The following is a 17,260-nucleotide window of genomic DNA, read 5'->3' as shown; positions in this document are numbered from 1 at the left end:
AAATGCCCTCTCCCCACCTTCACGTGGCAGCCGAGGCTTGTGAGCGACAGAGTATGTGCCTCACGCACCCAAACCACTGCCTGTGCACGTATTACTCTCAGCTTGCAAAGCCACGTGAGAGAGGGCTTCCGCTGGGATTTCATTTGAAAGGTTCTCATCGTTGCCAGTGGCACAGTGGCCCAGCCAGGACAGGATGCTATGAGCTGAAACCAGCCGCTGCGTGCATATGCATGAGCAGGGAGGAGGCCTTAACCCCTTCCATGAGAAGAGGAGACTTCCAGTTTCTTTCTGAAGCTTCCAGATCTCGCAGGACACTAGCCTGGATTCAGGGTGGGCGAACCTGGCCAAAGCTCGAGGTCTAGAACATTTCAATAAGGCTAGCTCTCTAGCATACAACAACAAGACACATTCTAGTAGTAAAACCTGTCTTTCCTGATGCAATGTCAAGCTTCTAATGTGCTATACCTACGTCAGCACACAGGAAGCACGGGAATTCACTGGTGGACAGGCTCAGTGACTCAACAAAGGAGCATGTGACAGGGAGGAAGTGTTGATTGACAGCTACCAGGATGAGCATGTCCTCGGTGGCTTTTGCTCTGGTCTGAACCCGGTCTGGGAAGGCACATTTGTCTCTGGGTACCAATCTGCATGCCCATGTGCAGATCACGAAAGAAGCCCCACCAAATCTCTGTACATTAGAGGTTCCAGATCAGTGTTTATGGTATTAATGTTGTCCAAGTTATGCCTATCCTGCTCTTTCTTCTCTGTAGCAGTGTGTGTGTGTGTGTGTGTGTGTGTGTGTGTGTTGAATTAATCTTAGTCTCCCCTGTGAGAGCAGGGACCATGTTTGTTTTACTCAGCATTGTATCATCTGCCCCAAAACAGCACTGGGCCTGTGGATGGCACTTAATAATTATTTGAGGATTAAATAAAGGAAGGAAGAAATAGCTAGATGACCAGAGGCCTGACTTCTGGGTTGAACTCCATCATTTAATTAACCATGTGACCTTAGTTAACTCTTACACTTAATTTGAGAGCTAGAAAAGAGCTTAGAAATCAGCATGTTGTCTGACTGCAAACTTTGTTTCATCAGCGGGGTCCAAAGGAACACATACCTAACTCCCGCACACAAAGACAGGAGAAGCAAACCTCTGGAGTAAGAGCTGGGTAAGGCAGGGAGTCCTGCCTCATCACCTCCCCCCACCCCTTGGCCTGCCTTCCCACACCATAGTGGCTTCCAGGACCCCTTTAATCGGTCCTTGGGGTTCCAAAGAGCACTGGTTGAAAAGCACTGATCTACATCAAGCCTATGATTTGATAGGTGAGGCAAGTAGAATCCAGGAGAGGAAGGAGCTCGTTTCATGTCACTAGACCAGTGCCTGGAGAGCTGGAATTAGTGTCCAGATGTCCTGACCCCCAACCTCATGAGCGACCTTTCATTTCTCAGCATTTCTAAAGCTATCCCCAAAATGGTTACAAAGAAGTTGTCAAAAAAAACAAGGGTTTGGAAGAGCCCGCTCAAGAGCTCTGAAACACTCTATCTCTGGACACAACACTGAAGGGCCACGGGACATGGTGGCTGAACACGGTGATAAAGGACTATGCATCAGAGACCTGTGTTTGGACCCTAGTTCCACTCCTCACTCCTCATGGGTGGGCTGGAGCAATGTTTTTCAACTGGTATGCTACGACACATCAGTGTGCCCTAAGAATTTTGGAAACATGCAAAATCTGACTATTTAGTCAAGAACATTGACACCTTTTCCCTTAAGTTGTCAAATTTTTAAAGAAATAACAATAGTCATCCAGTGTGAATGAAGCAAATTTATACTTATTCTTTTTTTTGTCAGATTGGCAAAAAATATATTTGTGTGTGTGTGACACAGAGCTTTAGTAATTAGTTTATGTGTGCCATGAGATGGAAAAGGCTGAGATTGATGGGCGAGCAATGCATTCACCTTCCCCAGGTCTTCGTTGTCCCACCTGTAAAATGCCAAGGCGCTGCTCATCAGAGCATGCATGAGAACTGAATGACACCTTCACGACACATTGTAGCTGCCCAGGAGAAGGGTTGCCATGTTGAACATTCTGCAGCTTTGGTTCTACTAAGTGTACCCATTTAAGTCTAGGTTATTTCAACAATAATCACAAACATGCATGAATCATCATCTAACAAGTGTGACAGCTCCCTTGTGAACCCCCATTATGGCCATTGTCATGTCATATCATGACCACTTATGTTCAGGCTAACTTATCCCAGGGTCCAGCATGCAATAGTTGCTAAGAAACATTTGAAAACAATGAATGGATGCCTTTGGTTCTAGCATATTTCTTCATGTGGGTAGACTTATCATCGCATTTTGCTTCCAGGCTACGCTCCATCTTTTCTCAGCTACATAACTTTTCTCAAGTCAATCATCTCCTGATCTTTAAAATGGATATATGAGCCTCAGTTACCCCAACTTTAAAGTGCCTTCAGGAGACTTGAATGGCAGAGAAAATCACAGATAAGACCAAGAGGTTATTATTACTGGCGCATCACGAACATCTGGGTCTTTTCTACTTCTCTTCCCCTAAATCCAACATCCCAAGCCAACATCCTTCCCAATACCAGGGATTTCAGCTCTTGGCGCATTCTGCTGAGCAATCAGTAAGCACCCGTGTTTACTTTGTGTATACTCACAGACAGCGATGACGATATACTGTCAGAAACTATTTTAAGGATCCAAACTTGAAATTAAGTAGATGACTAATTGTTCTTGGGTGGTTTAGAAATAGTTTTCCTAAGGAAGAGGTTAGACTTTTGAATCAATAACTATGCTTTTGATATGCTGCTGGCCTTCTCTTTTGAAGGAAGAAATGGCCCATCGTTCTGGTCCTTGTGCTCTCTGCCTTTTCACACACCTCCTATACTCGTTTTCCCTTCTGTTCCTGTTTCTGTCATGCCCAGAGCTCCTTTCCCCAATAACTGATGACTTCCTGCTCCTCGAGGCTCCCCGAAAGTTCATCCGTGGACTCCTGGATAAATGGAGCCATTGCAAGACCTCAGTCACTAGTGGGCCAACTTTTAAATCGGGATTCGAATATTCATCATAAAACCAGAGGCGCTGGCAGCTGGTAGAGATCTCACGAAGAACCCGTTCTCAGCCAATAATGCCACCAAATGTGCAAAGGAGACATGCCGGTTTCCAGACCAAATAGAGATAAAAACAGAAGACCTGAACCCACGCCCTCCTGGCTGCAGGCCAGGATTCTCTCCTGCACCATGCTTCCTGGCTCTCCAAACCTAACTGGCCCAGAAGGGTGAGGGTTTGTTCTTCTTATTTGACCTTAAGACAAAAATCACACCTCTGGAGAGCTTTTTGCTTTCTACGATTCATTTCCGTTCACAACATTTATTATGTGCATGTGATACAACGCAGAACAAACATGACTCTGGACATCTAGAAGTCAATGACATATATATGAATATATATGCCCTGCCTTCAAAGAGTTTCCAGTTAGGTAAGAAAGAAGTACAAGAATGCACTCTAATTTTAAGTGGTTTAAAACTAAAGAGGCATAAGCGTAGAAAGCTATAGAAACGCTGAAGAGAGGGCGATCACATGGAATGAGGACACGATAAGATGGCTTTAAAGAGAAGAGAACTTTGGGCTAAGTCCCTTTTGCATGAATAGGATTCCAAGAGACCAAAGACCAGTTCAGATCTGCTCAAGAAAATGTTGTTCACTGAGTGTCCTTCCTTATTTCCAAATGTGTGCATATGTTTGGGTAGGTTACTGGGTGCATTAACAGCATTTACAAAGCAATACTACCAACACCCGATGTGGTTGACTAAAAATACTGTGACCAGGGACCAGGGCTTGAGTCCCAGCCCCACCATTTACAATGTGACCTTATAACACCAGTCATTTCACCTAGCTGGAGCTCAGTCAACTTCACCTAGAAAGTGAAGAAAACAGAACCTATCTCTGATGGTTGATGAAGTTTAAACTAGACAGTATATACAAAGTACCACTACCATGCCCAGTACTCAGCAGGTAGTCAATAAATATATCATCTGTTTCTTCTTCTCCTTGTCATTGTTAATCTCTTGTGCAGAGGGGAAAAAAAAAGAAAAAGAAAAAGAAAGAAAGAAAATGTGACTGACAGTCTGCTAAAGGGACGTGATGCTTGCTGAAGGGGACGAGGCCAATGAATGACCTTCAAAAGTACTCTATGAATGAAAAGCAAGGGCCCGCATAGCCCAGGTCTTACCTGTATATTTTATATCTGGTTGTAAATCCTTGCCGGTGTCTTTCCACAAAGGATAGGTAGCTCCTGGAGTGGTGGAAAGGCCCCCTGTCTGAAATGAGCCAATCAAATTCCTTGGAGACATGTTGGTCTGTCCCAGCTGGTTCCTGGTGGGAGGGCTGCACTGAGATTCGGCCCCATATAAACAGGAAGTAGAGGAGCTCAACAAACCTCCAGTTCATGCTTTTCTGCCGGCCTTTTTCCTCTCATTCTTGCTCCATTCTCTGGAGTCCTATGGAGAAGAGGGGAGGGAGGGAGGGAGGGAGGGAGAGAGAGAGGAAATAAAAAGAGAGAAAGACAAAGGGGAAACATGGTATTAACACATCTTCTTAATACTACCTTACATCAGTAGAGTGCTTTAAGGTTTATAAAATTCAGTGCAGTGTCTAGTTAAAAACAGAGATCTACAGGGAGCTGGGCTCATGTTCCTGCTGTGAAGTTCATGTGCTGCATGAACACATGAATTGCTTGACTTCTTAGGTATGCAGTTTCCTCATCTGTCACACGCAGGATGGGCATAAGTGCCTATATGTTGGCACTTGTGACACTGAAGGTGTTTAAGGCATACGTGTTGAAAGAATGTAGGAAAGGAATGAATGCAGAAGCAAAGTCTCAGGGATGTGGAGACAGAACTCAGGTCTCTGCCCCACCTACTACCTTCGCAAACAGCCTGCCTCTCATGACAGGGACTCAGTGAACGAGCAGTCTCCTCCTCTCACACCGACATGTACCTACTGAATACGCACTCTGCTTTTGCGTCCTCACACAAGTGCACGGTCTCAGGATGGGCTGTGCGCATGACTTTCTGCATCAGATGCCTTACAAGTGAAGAGTTGGTGGGCTCTGTGAGAGTCCACATCTACAGGGCTCAGGACAGTGTCTCCGTCCCCCCAAAGAAGCATGTCTGCCTCACCCCAATCTACCTTTTGGAGATTCTGAGTCTCAAGGTTCCCTGTTGTTCAGAGGAAAACTAAAGGCCAAGAAACGAGGTGGGGTCTTGCCGACCCCTCTGTGGGGGGTGGTAGCATAGCGCGTTGGCGCCATGTTGGAAAAAGGCTTAAGACTAAGGGAGAGCTGAGGAAGAGGCTCCTTGTGGGCAAGAGGGAAGAGAGACTCCAGGCCATGCCTAGCCTTTTGAAAATGTACAGAGTCTGTTTTTATCATTTCATCTTAATTCTACTTACGAGCCCAGAACTGTACAGTCTGTGTGTCCTCCCCCCACCCCACTAACTCGAGAAGACCTTCTCTTAGTCCCTATTGAAAGGCAGCTTTGAATCCAGGTTTCATCAGTTAGAGACAGTATCATTTCAGGAGAGCCATTCAAGTTCTCTGAGTCTCAGTTTCCTTGTCTGTGAAACGTGGCCAACAATAGAACCCAGTATGACAATGCAGTGACACAGTTTACGTAAGGCGCTCCACCCAGTGCCTGGCGTCTAGCATGTGCCCCATGCTGGCGAGGACAATGGTCACGATGGATGTCGGTACCGATGGTGTCCACTCATTCACTGCTGAGAGAGTCTTTGCCCGCCTGGTCCCCACGGCCCAGCCAAGTCCTGTTACCCTTCAGTAGCCAGCCGAGTCAGGTGCTCACAGCTCACGTCCTGTTCCTATTCGTCTCCAGCGGCGTCAGCTGACCCTTCCTCTCTGCTCTAGGCACTCACTTCATATAACTACAGGTTGGTACTCATTATCTTTTATTCTGTGTCATTGTCTCCGTGTCTGCCTTGCCCGTTGGGCTGTGAGACTCTACCTGGCGAGCACAGTTAAAAGCCTGTTCCTACAGGTGGCAGCCCACGTGACTTTGGGCAGTCATGCCCTCTCTCGAGATCTCAGATTTTCATTTCTACCTTTTAAAAAATGTGGCAAGGATGCAAACATCATGCCTCATGTAAAATTACGTATACACATCAATAGGTATGATATCTTATGTGTCTACTTTTCCAACTGAAAATGGAAAGTAAAAAAAAAAGAGAGAGAGAGAGATGGAAATTTCCTCCACAGTTGGATGTGTGCCTCTGTCTCCCAAACACCACGCTGTTACGAGCAGCTCCGGCCATGTGCCCGGCCCGCAGCCCCGGGCACAGCTCTGCCAGCCCACCAGCGGCCCAGAGGAGAGGTGCATGAGCGCAGGGTGGGCTGGCAGAGCTGCGCCTAACAAAGCCGGAAGTGTTGAGTGCAGACAGGTAATGGCTGCAGCTGCCAATGCCATCTGCCAGGCCCACCTGAGTGGCAAGCAGGGGGTGGAGGCGACTGATCAGAGAGGCTGGTGGGGAGCCACGACACACTGAAATCACAGCGTGTCACCCATACAAACCGTCCCCGTGGCTTCTGTCGTCAGTGGGGGCGTGGTGGGAGCCTGTGAGAGAACGCTGGGCTGTGCGACTGTTGGCAAAGAAGCACAGTTCAGAACACTGCAGCTTTCCAAAGTGGAAGGAAGCAGGAAGCAGGGCATGGGGTAGTAGTGTGTGTGTGTGTGTGTGTGTGTGTGTGTGTGTGTGGACAGGAAGGAAGCAGGGCATGGGACAGTAGTGTGTGTGTCTGTGTGTGTCTGTGTGTGTGTGCACACATGTGTGTGGACAAGAGGGAAGCAGGGCATGGGACAGTCGTGTGTGTGTGTCTGTGTGTGTGTGTGTGCACACACGTGTGTGGACAGGAAGGAAACAGGCATGGTACAGTAGTGTGTGTGTGTGTGTGTCTGTGTGTGTGTGTGCGCATGCGCATATGTGTGTGGACAAGAGAGTGAGACCTCGGCCTAAGGTCCCAGAAATAGCTGAAATTTGAAAGATCTAATTTAGTGCTTCCCAAGTGGTGGCCATTGTGTCCCCAGAGGGACATCTTTGGTTGTCTTGACTGGGGGGTTGCTACTCATACCGAGTGAGTCGAGCGGCCTGGAATGCTGCTAACCGTCTGACAAACACACAGGATGGCCCCCACAACAGAAAATACGGGGCCCAAATACCAGCAGTGCAAAACTTTAACTCCTCCTCTCTAATCCAACTCTCCTTTTCTTTTTTTTTTTTACAGATCATGACTTCAGAGGCCCATTGTACTAGGCTTCTATCTCTCAGATCCTGGTTTGAATTTTGATATGTTGCCTCAACAACACAGTGGATGCATATGGTCATGTTTGAACCTTCTTTGTGGTTGGGGCCTGTGATAAAATTCACATTTGATTAAGTTGAGACAAGTTCTTCATGGAATAAGTCTGAATACATATCTCTGTTGACTTAGACAATCACACTAATCCAACAATGAATACAAAAGTTTCTATAAGACGACTTGTGATAGACATGCATATTTTGTTGTGCAAGACCCTGCATGCTGGCATATTATGATGGACCTTGTGACCCCCACTCTGTAAACAAGCCTATATCAGTACCACTTGTAATAGAGACACGGGATCATAGAAAGGTCACATGACTGGTATTTATTGAGCATCTATTATGTGCTTGGATCTTGTGTCTATTCTCTTGGAAGCAGTCAAAGTACTCAATACAGAGTAAATATTAATAAAGGACCATGAGGTGATCACAGCTATCCTATTTCACAGATGAGCACCTTGAAACTTAAAGACATTCAATAACTTTCCCAAGCTCACAACTCTTATTAAATAGATTCAGGATTCTAACCCCTGGATTTCTCATTACAATGTTTATGTAATTTCAACTACATCCTCATCTCACCCCAGCTGAAATTAGGTCCTGCCCTCCATAGGTTCAATATATTGTGAGGGGGTCACACCCTTCTGTGAGGAATTCTAATATGAAATATGCTGTCCTAAATACTATAAGAAAAAAAGAAAAAAAATAATCCAATGGAGAAATAGAGGACAGGGATGTTTTCAACCAAGAGATCTGAGAAGGATCCTACAGAAGAGGTGGTATTTGAGCAGGACGTTAAATAGCACATAAGGTTTTATTGAGCAGAGATGAAGCAGAGGAAATTTCAGAAGACAAGGGGTAGGAGACAGTAGGGTGATGGTGTGTGTGCCCAGGGTGGGATAGTGGGCAGCAAAGCTTTTAGTGAGAATAAGGGCCCCCAAGGCATTTGATCACCCATATTTCTCTTCCTCTCTCAGCAGTAAGAACTGTGTATTTCATCTCACTGCTAGATTGTAAGGACAATGCATTGGGGATGGTCAATAAATTTATTCATTCATCCATTAACATATTGAGCTGGAAATTAAATAGTAAACAGAGCAGCCAGGGGTCTCTGGGAATTTATTTTCTATTGTGTTGGGAGGAATAAACAAATGAGAAGTAACTGTATCCATGTTGGTGGGGACTGCTTTAAAGAGAATCTAAGCAGGGAAGCCGGGACTGAGCATGAGGCTGCTGCTCTACACAGCTGGTGTTCAGGAAGAGCGTCTCTGATTAAGTGGGTTTTCAGCAGAGGCCTGAACGAAGTGAAGGAGTGAGTGGTGCCAATGCCTGGGGGTGGGGGGCGATATCAGCGAAAGTAAGGAGGGAGAGAGGGTGAACACTGGTTTACTCTGGATACAGTCAGAGGTCAAGTTGCACTTCAATCCCCTGCAAGGAGCTTACAGTTTAGTTGCCGCGGAAGTCAGTTTGAGGAAGGAATCATGCATTAACTGAGCATCTACTATGTGCCAGGACTGCAAAAGTCAGTTTAAGGAAGGGATCATGCATTAACTGAGCATTTACTTTGTACCATAAGCCTCACTAGTTGCTTTACAAATGTGACCTCCTCTCAACATCATGATCTCCATTTTATACATGGGGGAAAGAGAAACTGAGGTTCGGAAAGTTTAAGTAACTGGTCTAACACAACAGAGCTGGCAAATGGCAGAGCTAGAATTGGAGTCCATGCTCTCCAACTTGGGAACCAACATGTGGCTCTCAAGCACTTGAAATGGGGCAACTCCATCATATTGAGTTGTGCTATGAGTTTAAAATACACACACGCCAGATTTCAAAGACCTAGCAGGAGTAATAGAATGTACCCTATCTCACTAATATTTTACACTGCTTACATGTTGAAATATGACTGTGTTAGATGTATTAGATTAAATATATTATTAAAATTCATTGACCTGTTTATTTTTCATTGCTTTAATGTGGCTTCTAAGACTTTAAAATCACACGCATAGAGAGTATTCGATTTTTATCAGACAGGGCAGGGGTAGAATGAGCCTTCCCTGCTCTACGACACTGCCAGAGGGGGTCACGCATCCATCTCCACGTTCTGATCAACATTTGGAAGATCCTGCCCTACAACTGTTCGGTTGATCCACTGTGTACTTGCTTCCTCCCTTCAAAATCAATAAAGAAACAGACATTAAGTACATTACAGACAAAAACTTCCACATTCAGGGGCCACATCTGCAAATCTGAGAGACAGCCCTGGACAAATACTACCGTGCATTTTGGGACTGATGTTTTTCCAATATTCTTAAAGGGAACTTCCTGCCACTGGAGTTTTGAGCCTGGGACAAAGAGGCCAGTTCTATTCCCAGTGCTTCCTCTGACCTCCACCCCCATGATCTTCTGTGAGTCCCGGGCCCTCTGCTGCAGGGTGCCCTGTGGACACTGAGCGGAGCTGCTGGCTAGGGCTGTAGAGTGGAGGGCATGCAGGACCCTCGGCTGGCCCGAGATATATATATATATATATATATATATATATATATGCCTGCAGCGTTATTAAGGGAATCAGGCTCATCCCACACAGAGCACATCCTCAATTGTTGCCAGTGGAAATTACTGACATCCCAGGAGGAGGACGCAGGGGAGATGAGGGAGGGGGGCTTCCTGTAGCTTTGTCATCAAGCTCCCCTGCTGGTTCTGTAGGCATTGCAGAGCCAGGCCCACATCCAGGGCCAAGGGGGGGAGGGACGGCCTTCTGTGTCCCCCACTCTCAGGGTCCCTGAGGTGGGGGACCAGGTCTGAGATCACCCACAGTGCCTGCTTCTTGAGACTGGGTCAACCTGATGATCTTAAGCAGGCTTCAACTTTGAAACCTGGATTTCCAGATCAGATTTCTCATCAGAGACGCAAACCTACAAAGCTGGGTGGCCATGAGCACTCAGTCTCCTCATCTGTAAACTGCAGGCAGTAACAGGAGGATGAGTGCCTCTAAGGGTTCGGAGAAGGATTAAATAGGATTTGTTTTATTAATTTTAGAGAGAAGAGAGGCAGACAGACAGACGGCAACATTGATCTGTTCCTGTATGTGTCCTGACCAGGGATTGAACGAGCAATCTCAATTTGTGATGAAGCTCTACCAGCTGAGCTATCTGTCTGGGATGAGGATTTTCTATTTATTTATTTATTTATTTATTTATTTATTTATTTATTTATTTGTGTGTGTGTGTGTGTGTGTGTATTTTTCTTAAGTTAGAAGTGGGGAGGCAGTCAGACAGATTCCTGCACACACCCAATCAAGATCCACCCAGTATGCCCACCAGGGGGCAATGCTCTGCCCATCTGGGGCATTGTTCTATTGCAGCTGGAGCCATTCTAGCACCTGAGGTGGAGGCCATGGAGCCATCCTCAGTGCCCAGGCCAACTTTGCTCCAATGCAGCCTTGGCTGAGGGAGGGAAGGAGAGAAGGGTAGAGAAGCACATGGGCGCTTCTCCTGTGTGCCCTGCCTGGGAATTGTACCCAGGACTTCCACATGCTGGGCCGACATTCTACCACTGAGCCAACTGTCCAGGGCCTGGGATGAGAATTTTAAATAATTATTTTAGTCTTGGTTTCAGCTGAAGCCCAAGACAAGATATACCTTATTCTAAAGAGATGTGAGTGACTGCTATTCATGATTTCCCAAAAGGTAGCCAAAACGAGCTTTTTGCAATTCCCAACCTTTCAGTCACACAATGGCATAAAGAGTTAGATCACAAATGGAGTCAGAGTGGGAACAGACAGTGTGCTGTGAGCCCTCCACTCGTTTCCAAACCGCTCAGGGGGAGAGTCGGGGTAGAAGCCCCTCACCTTGAGTTTCAACAAGACCACACAAAGAACATAATAAACGTCCCCAGGAGGTTAGGGGAACATGGCACATTGGTGTCTGACTTGCACTGGAGAAATCCAAAAACAGGATATTCTAAAGAGAGAAATCTGAACAGGGGCCGGCGGAAACGTGGTGGCAGAGGAGGGGCTGCCATTGGGGAAGTGACTTAGCTCACGTGTGAAAGGAGTGTGTCTCCCACAAACCAGAGGTGGGTCACATGGAAGAGAAAGTCAGGAGAGGTTGCCCGAGATGCTGACCTGGAAGGTGAGGGGATCCCAGCAAAAAGAAACTGAAATTGCCTTGCAATTTACCAAGGACACAGGAACGAATGAAAGAGATGTGTTTCCTTCTTGAAAGGAGTCACAGGTAAGAGATCTCAGAGAAAAAGCGAAGCTCCAGATGCCGCCCCCCATCTTCCAGATGCACGTGAAGAACGTTAGTACCGAACACCTGCCAAGCCCTTGCAGCACTGGTGTTACGCTGATGAAAAGGTTCTAGTCAAAGAACAGTCTTGCTACCGCTCTCCCTCTCCACTCTGAGGACACTGTATCCGGACGAAGTCCAGATCAAGGATAGCAAGATGGAGGAGCTATGGCAAAATCATAAATTGGAGAAAGACAGAAGAATCTGGAGGAATAGGGAAGTTTCCGCTTTAAATAAAATTTGTGTCCTCGTTCGATAGCTTGGCAGGTTAGAGCTTTGTTCCAAAGCGCAGAGGCTGCCGGCTCAACCCTCAATCAGGGCATGTACAGGAACAGGCTGGTGTTCTTGTCTGTCTCTCTCACTCTCTCCCTAATCCCTCTCTAAAATCAATCAAATCAATAAATTTTTTTAAGTTTAAAATAAGAATAAAATAAAATTCGATTTGTGACAATGTACTGAGGCAGACACATTTATTGCTGAAGCAAGGCTGAATATGAGGAATAAAGACAGACAGTAAAATGTTGACTCTCACTTGAAAATATCAGGGACATGTCTAAAGTTTCATCCAGATGTTGGGGACACCTGATTCCAGAATAAGTTTAAACAGTGGGAAACAAGAATCAGGGATTTTTATTTTTCATCTTACTCTATGACTCCTGTTTGGCCAAAGTAAATATTTCATGTATTAAAACATGTAACTCAGTGTCCATCCAATTCAATGTAAAAATTCAATAAAGTTCAATTAGAATTTAGCAATCAAGACACACAGAGCAGGAAACAAAATCAGAACTTCTAGTGTACTTGTTGTCTACCCGCTTTCAACACTTAGCTCCAATGGACAGTCACAAGGCATGGAAGACACTAGAGTGAAGAGAGAGTCCTACAGCTTGAGATGCTGGGCTTTGCCATTCCTTCCCGGTCAGTGTAGCTGAATGCCTTGGTGCTTATCTGTGCCTAGAGATATGGAGTTTAGGTTTTATATTATCTGATTTTAACTAAACCAACTCTCAAAAAGTGAGCAAGTCATTTAAAAAGAAATTGTGAATGACAATGATGATAATAATTTGAGCCAACATGAACACAGAAATGGCGTATGAACAGTCACACTACAACGCTAAGCCAAAATAATGGTGATCTAATTAGATTTGTCATAAATTAGCGAAAACAATTCAAAATGATCAAGAAGACTAATTAAAATATAGATTTACATATGTAATTATTAATGCTGATCCTTGCTCTAAGTAAGAACTGAGCACTAGGGAATTGTGATATTAGCTAGTAAAGGTACTGTGTGTAAATAATTCATATGCATACATTCATAGGGAGGTATAGAGTCAAAGATTTTACTGAAAGTTATATGTGTGACTACAAAAAAGCCTAGAAACCACTATAATGAGTGTTCATTATAATTTGTATATTTTATATCATTATGTTCAACTACATAATCAACATCTCTAAGAAATCCCATAGGCTTCTCAAAATCAGATTATCCCAAATGTAAGCCATCATCATTCTCTCAAGCTTCCCCTTCTCCTGGTATTCTCCATTCAAGTGAACTACACAATCTCCCAAATCGTGCTGGTGAAAACCTCAGGACTTTTCCTAAATTCCTCCTCCACCCTATTTAGCAATCTCCTCCTCTAGCACCACCACCACCACTACCACAACCATCACCATCATCTCCATCATCACTATCACCACCACCACCACCATCACCACCACCACCACCACCACCACCACCATCACCACCACCACCACCACTACCACAACCATCATCATCATCTCCATCATCACTATCACCACCACCACCATCATCACCATCATTATCACCACCACCATCACCACCACCACCACCACCACCACCATCACCACCGCCATCACCATCATCACCACCATCATTACCACCACCACCACCATCACCACTACCACCACCATCACCACCACCACCACTACCTCCATGTCCTGTTAATTTTCTTTGTTCTCTTATTCATCTACTTCTCTTGATCACTTTCTCCTTCTCCTGTATTCTGTAAACCTCAGTGTAATCCTACATTGTCTTCTCTCCCCCTTAAACACTTTACCTTAGAAACATCTCTTTCCTAAGCCCATTCCCTCTGATATCTCATTCACAACATGGCTCTTTCTCCTTTGGATGATCACAATCATCCTCCTCCTGGTCTTCCTGCTTTACCTATCTCTGCTGCCTCCACCCTAAGCACCACTCTAGTTGCCAGAGCTATTTTTCTAAATACAGACATGACTATGACACTCCCTTAATTAAACAGACTCACCAATTCCCTGCTGACTGCCCTGCCCTCTTAGTCTTGCATCCTTCAGTGTCTGTGAGCTGGATCCTTTGTATGCTCACTTTGTCCTTCTTCTGATCTTCCACTTCTCACCCTCAGTTCATCCTGTCCTCTCCCCAGTTGCACTGACTGAACACACTATGAACTTCAGGCCTTGTTGCTCTTGCTTATACAGTTCTCTTTTCTTGAAGTGTCCATCTCCATTTCCCAACATTACCACAGGCTATTAGTGCTTCACATTGTACAGTGTGTCCATAAAGTTATGCTGCACTTTTGACCAGTCACAGGAAAGCAACAAAAGACAATAGAAATGTGAAATCTGCACCAAATAAAAGGAAAACTCTCCCAGTCTCATACCTATTCAGTGCAGTTCTATGTGGACTCATGCACAGATTTTTTAGAGCTCCTTAGGTGGCTATCCTGTATAGCCTCTACAGACTTGTCATTGACTGATGGCCTACCAGAACAGAGTTTCTCTACCAAACTGCCAGTTTCCTTCAACTGCTTATCCCACCAAGTAATGTTATTCCTATGTGGTGGCACTTATAAATGTGCCGATATTCACATTGCACTTTGGTCACAGATTCGAATTTAGCGAGCCACAGAACACACTGAACTTTCCTCTGTACCATCCACACTTCAACTGGCATGGCCGTGGGCTGCTCCGCTGTATACACGGTGTTATATCATCATCTTTGCATGCACACATGCTGCTACATCATCCTACAGAAACTAGGAGTGTTTTCCTTTTATTTGGTGCATATTTCACATTTCTATCGTCTTTTGTTGCTTTCCTGTGACCGGTCAAAAGTGCACCATGACTTTACGGACACACTGTATATCAAATGCATGAGTAAGGGTGAGTGAAGGACTACTGTGCACCTACTTATATGCTAAAGCAGTGGTCCCCAACCTTTTTTGGGCTATGGACCAGTTTAATGTTAGAAAATATTTTCACGAACCAGCCTTTAGGGTGGGATGGATAAATGTATCACGTGACCGAGACAAGCGTCAAGAGTGAGTTTTAGACGGATGTAACAGAGGGAATCTGGTCATTTTTTAAAAATAAAACATAATTCAGACTTAAATATAAATAAAACAGAAATAATGTAAGTTATTTATTCTTTCTCTGCGGACTGGTACCAAATGACCCACAGACTGGTACCGGTCCATAGCCTGGGGGTTAGGGACCACTGTGCTAGAGACTACGTCAAACGTTCTCATGGTCCATGACATTAAATCCACAGAACAATTGTAGGAGATAGATAGCATTATTTCTATTTTGCAGATGATAAGATGGGGATTCTTCTTTTTAAAAAATCTGGTTATTTTTCCAATGTCATATTATGTAAAAATAGCAGAATTAAACTTTAATCTAAGCCAGTTCTACCTAGGTTCTATGACTCACAGCTTTAATACAATAAGCTAAAAAACCACAATATATTCTTAGTTGTAGTTTTTTGTTTTGACAATTGTGAACAACCACAAATCAACTATTAAAATGTCAACAAAGAGAATGCATGGTAAGTCAAATTGAGATGTGAAAGTTCTGGAAAGGCTGAATCTAGGGAAGGCCATGGCAATCTTGAATAAAAACTGAAGTAAGTGGAATAATTTTTTTTTGTGGTGTGGGGATGGGATCCTAAATACTATCTATATATTTTTGTAATTAACAATATATCTGTAAGTTATGTATAGCATCTTTTTCTTCATTTGGAGCCACATTTAGAAATGGGAAGATCTAAATTCAGGAAACTGCTTTTTAAGCTTCCCTCAAAATTATCAATAGTCTTTGCCAGAGATCTTTCAAAAAAAAAAAAGAAAGCAAAATTATCTTTTTGGAATGTCTTTTCTGGGTTAGATTGATTAAAATTCAACAAATGTTTGTTGAGTCCCTATTTTAATTAATTCTCATAGTCCAGAGTAGGAGATGGACAAAGAAACAAGTAAATTCAATATGACGTAACAAGGCAAAGATAAGATGCACCCAGTGTCCCGTGGAGCATAGAGAAAAGCTAGGGTCTCTGCACATGCTTCCTTAGAAGATAATTTGGTGAGGTGACCTAATGTGGGCCTTGATTTCCAGGCCAGGACAAAAGCATGTAAGAAGAATAGAGAAATGTGGCATGAATATAATAACTATAAACATTTCAGAGTTACTATTGTAGGAATTTTGAGGGAGGGAGTGACTAGAGATGACACAAAAGAGCTAAATGGGGTGACTTGTTTTATAGTCATTTGTTTATGCATAACTGGCAGTCTCCTGAAGACATAGATTCTCCCTTAATTCCCCCCACGTACGCCTGGGATCTGGAACCAATCACATGGTAGGCATTAAGTCAGTACTTCCTGAATGAATGGCCTGAACAAATCAAGAGCTCGGGAAACTTTTAAACAGATGAGTTCTACACTAGAGTTTCATTTTAGATGGAGTTCTCCAACTGTAGGGGTAGTAGATAGATTTAAGTGGGACAAGAATAAAATTGTAGAGGAGATTACAATAGGTGATTTTCAACCTTTGTTTCTCAAGCACTCATAAACTAATTACTAAAGAAAAAGGGGCCCTGACCTCTTCTTCTTTAGTAACTAATTTATTTGTGCCATGAGATGAAAATGGTTGTATTTAGTCAGGGGCACTGACCTTAGTAATTAGTGTGTGTTTGTGCCATTAAAAAAAAAAAAGGTTGAAAATCACTGGTTTAGGCTAGATATAGCTTGAACACGATATCATACATTTGACAGAAAGTGAGAAAAAAAAGGAAAGGCAAAATTAGCAAGAGTTGATGACTTGGGTAGGTGGGGTGGTGAAAGCAGAATGTCTCCAATGACTCTTAGATCTGGTTTGATGACTAGATGATGGTGTCATTCATGCTAATAAACAATAATAAAATAAAATAGGTTTATAGTAAATTATGACAAGTTCTCTCTTAGATTCTGTTGAGTTTGAGGTGCCTGCTGAACATTTAAGTCAGAATTTCCAGTACACTACAGAATCCTTGAGTCCAAATCAAAAGAGAGGCAAGCCAGAAGTAGAGATTTCTCAATCCACTTGAATGAGTGGCTGTTAGAGCTCTGGAAGTGGTTGAGAACACCCAGCGAATACATGTGAGATAAGAGTAGAGAAAACAGATATGGAGCGATGCTCATATTTAGGAAGGATAAAAAGGGAGAGAGAGTCTCATGAAGGACAGTAAGAAAAGATGGTAAGGGGGGAGGAGGAGAACCATGAGAGAATAACATCAACAAAGCCAGAGGAGCAGAAACATTG

General features: G+C 44.0%; 1 protein-coding gene across 1 annotated transcript in view; it reads right to left on the bottom strand.

The window, feature by feature from the left end:
• Positions 1-17,260, bottom strand: part of BRINP1 (BMP/retinoic acid inducible neural specific 1) — a 185,606-nt gene that overhangs the window by 133,281 nt on the left and 35,065 nt on the right. Inside the window, exon 2 of the mRNA XM_066256381.1 lies at positions 4,258-4,525. Within this exon, the coding sequence (XP_066112478.1) occupies positions 4,258-4,475 (218 nt within the window). The 5' untranslated portion in view covers positions 4,476-4,525. The remainder of the gene's footprint in view (positions 1-4,257; positions 4,526-17,260) is intronic.

This window comes from Saccopteryx bilineata, chromosome 2 (genome assembly GCF_036850765.1).
Source record: "Saccopteryx bilineata isolate mSacBil1 chromosome 2, mSacBil1_pri_phased_curated, whole genome shotgun sequence".
Lineage (NCBI taxonomy): Eukaryota > Metazoa > Chordata > Mammalia > Chiroptera > Emballonuridae > Saccopteryx > Saccopteryx bilineata.
The sequence above is the reverse complement of the archived record's forward strand: the minus strand, read 5'-3'. Positions and strand labels throughout refer to the sequence as shown.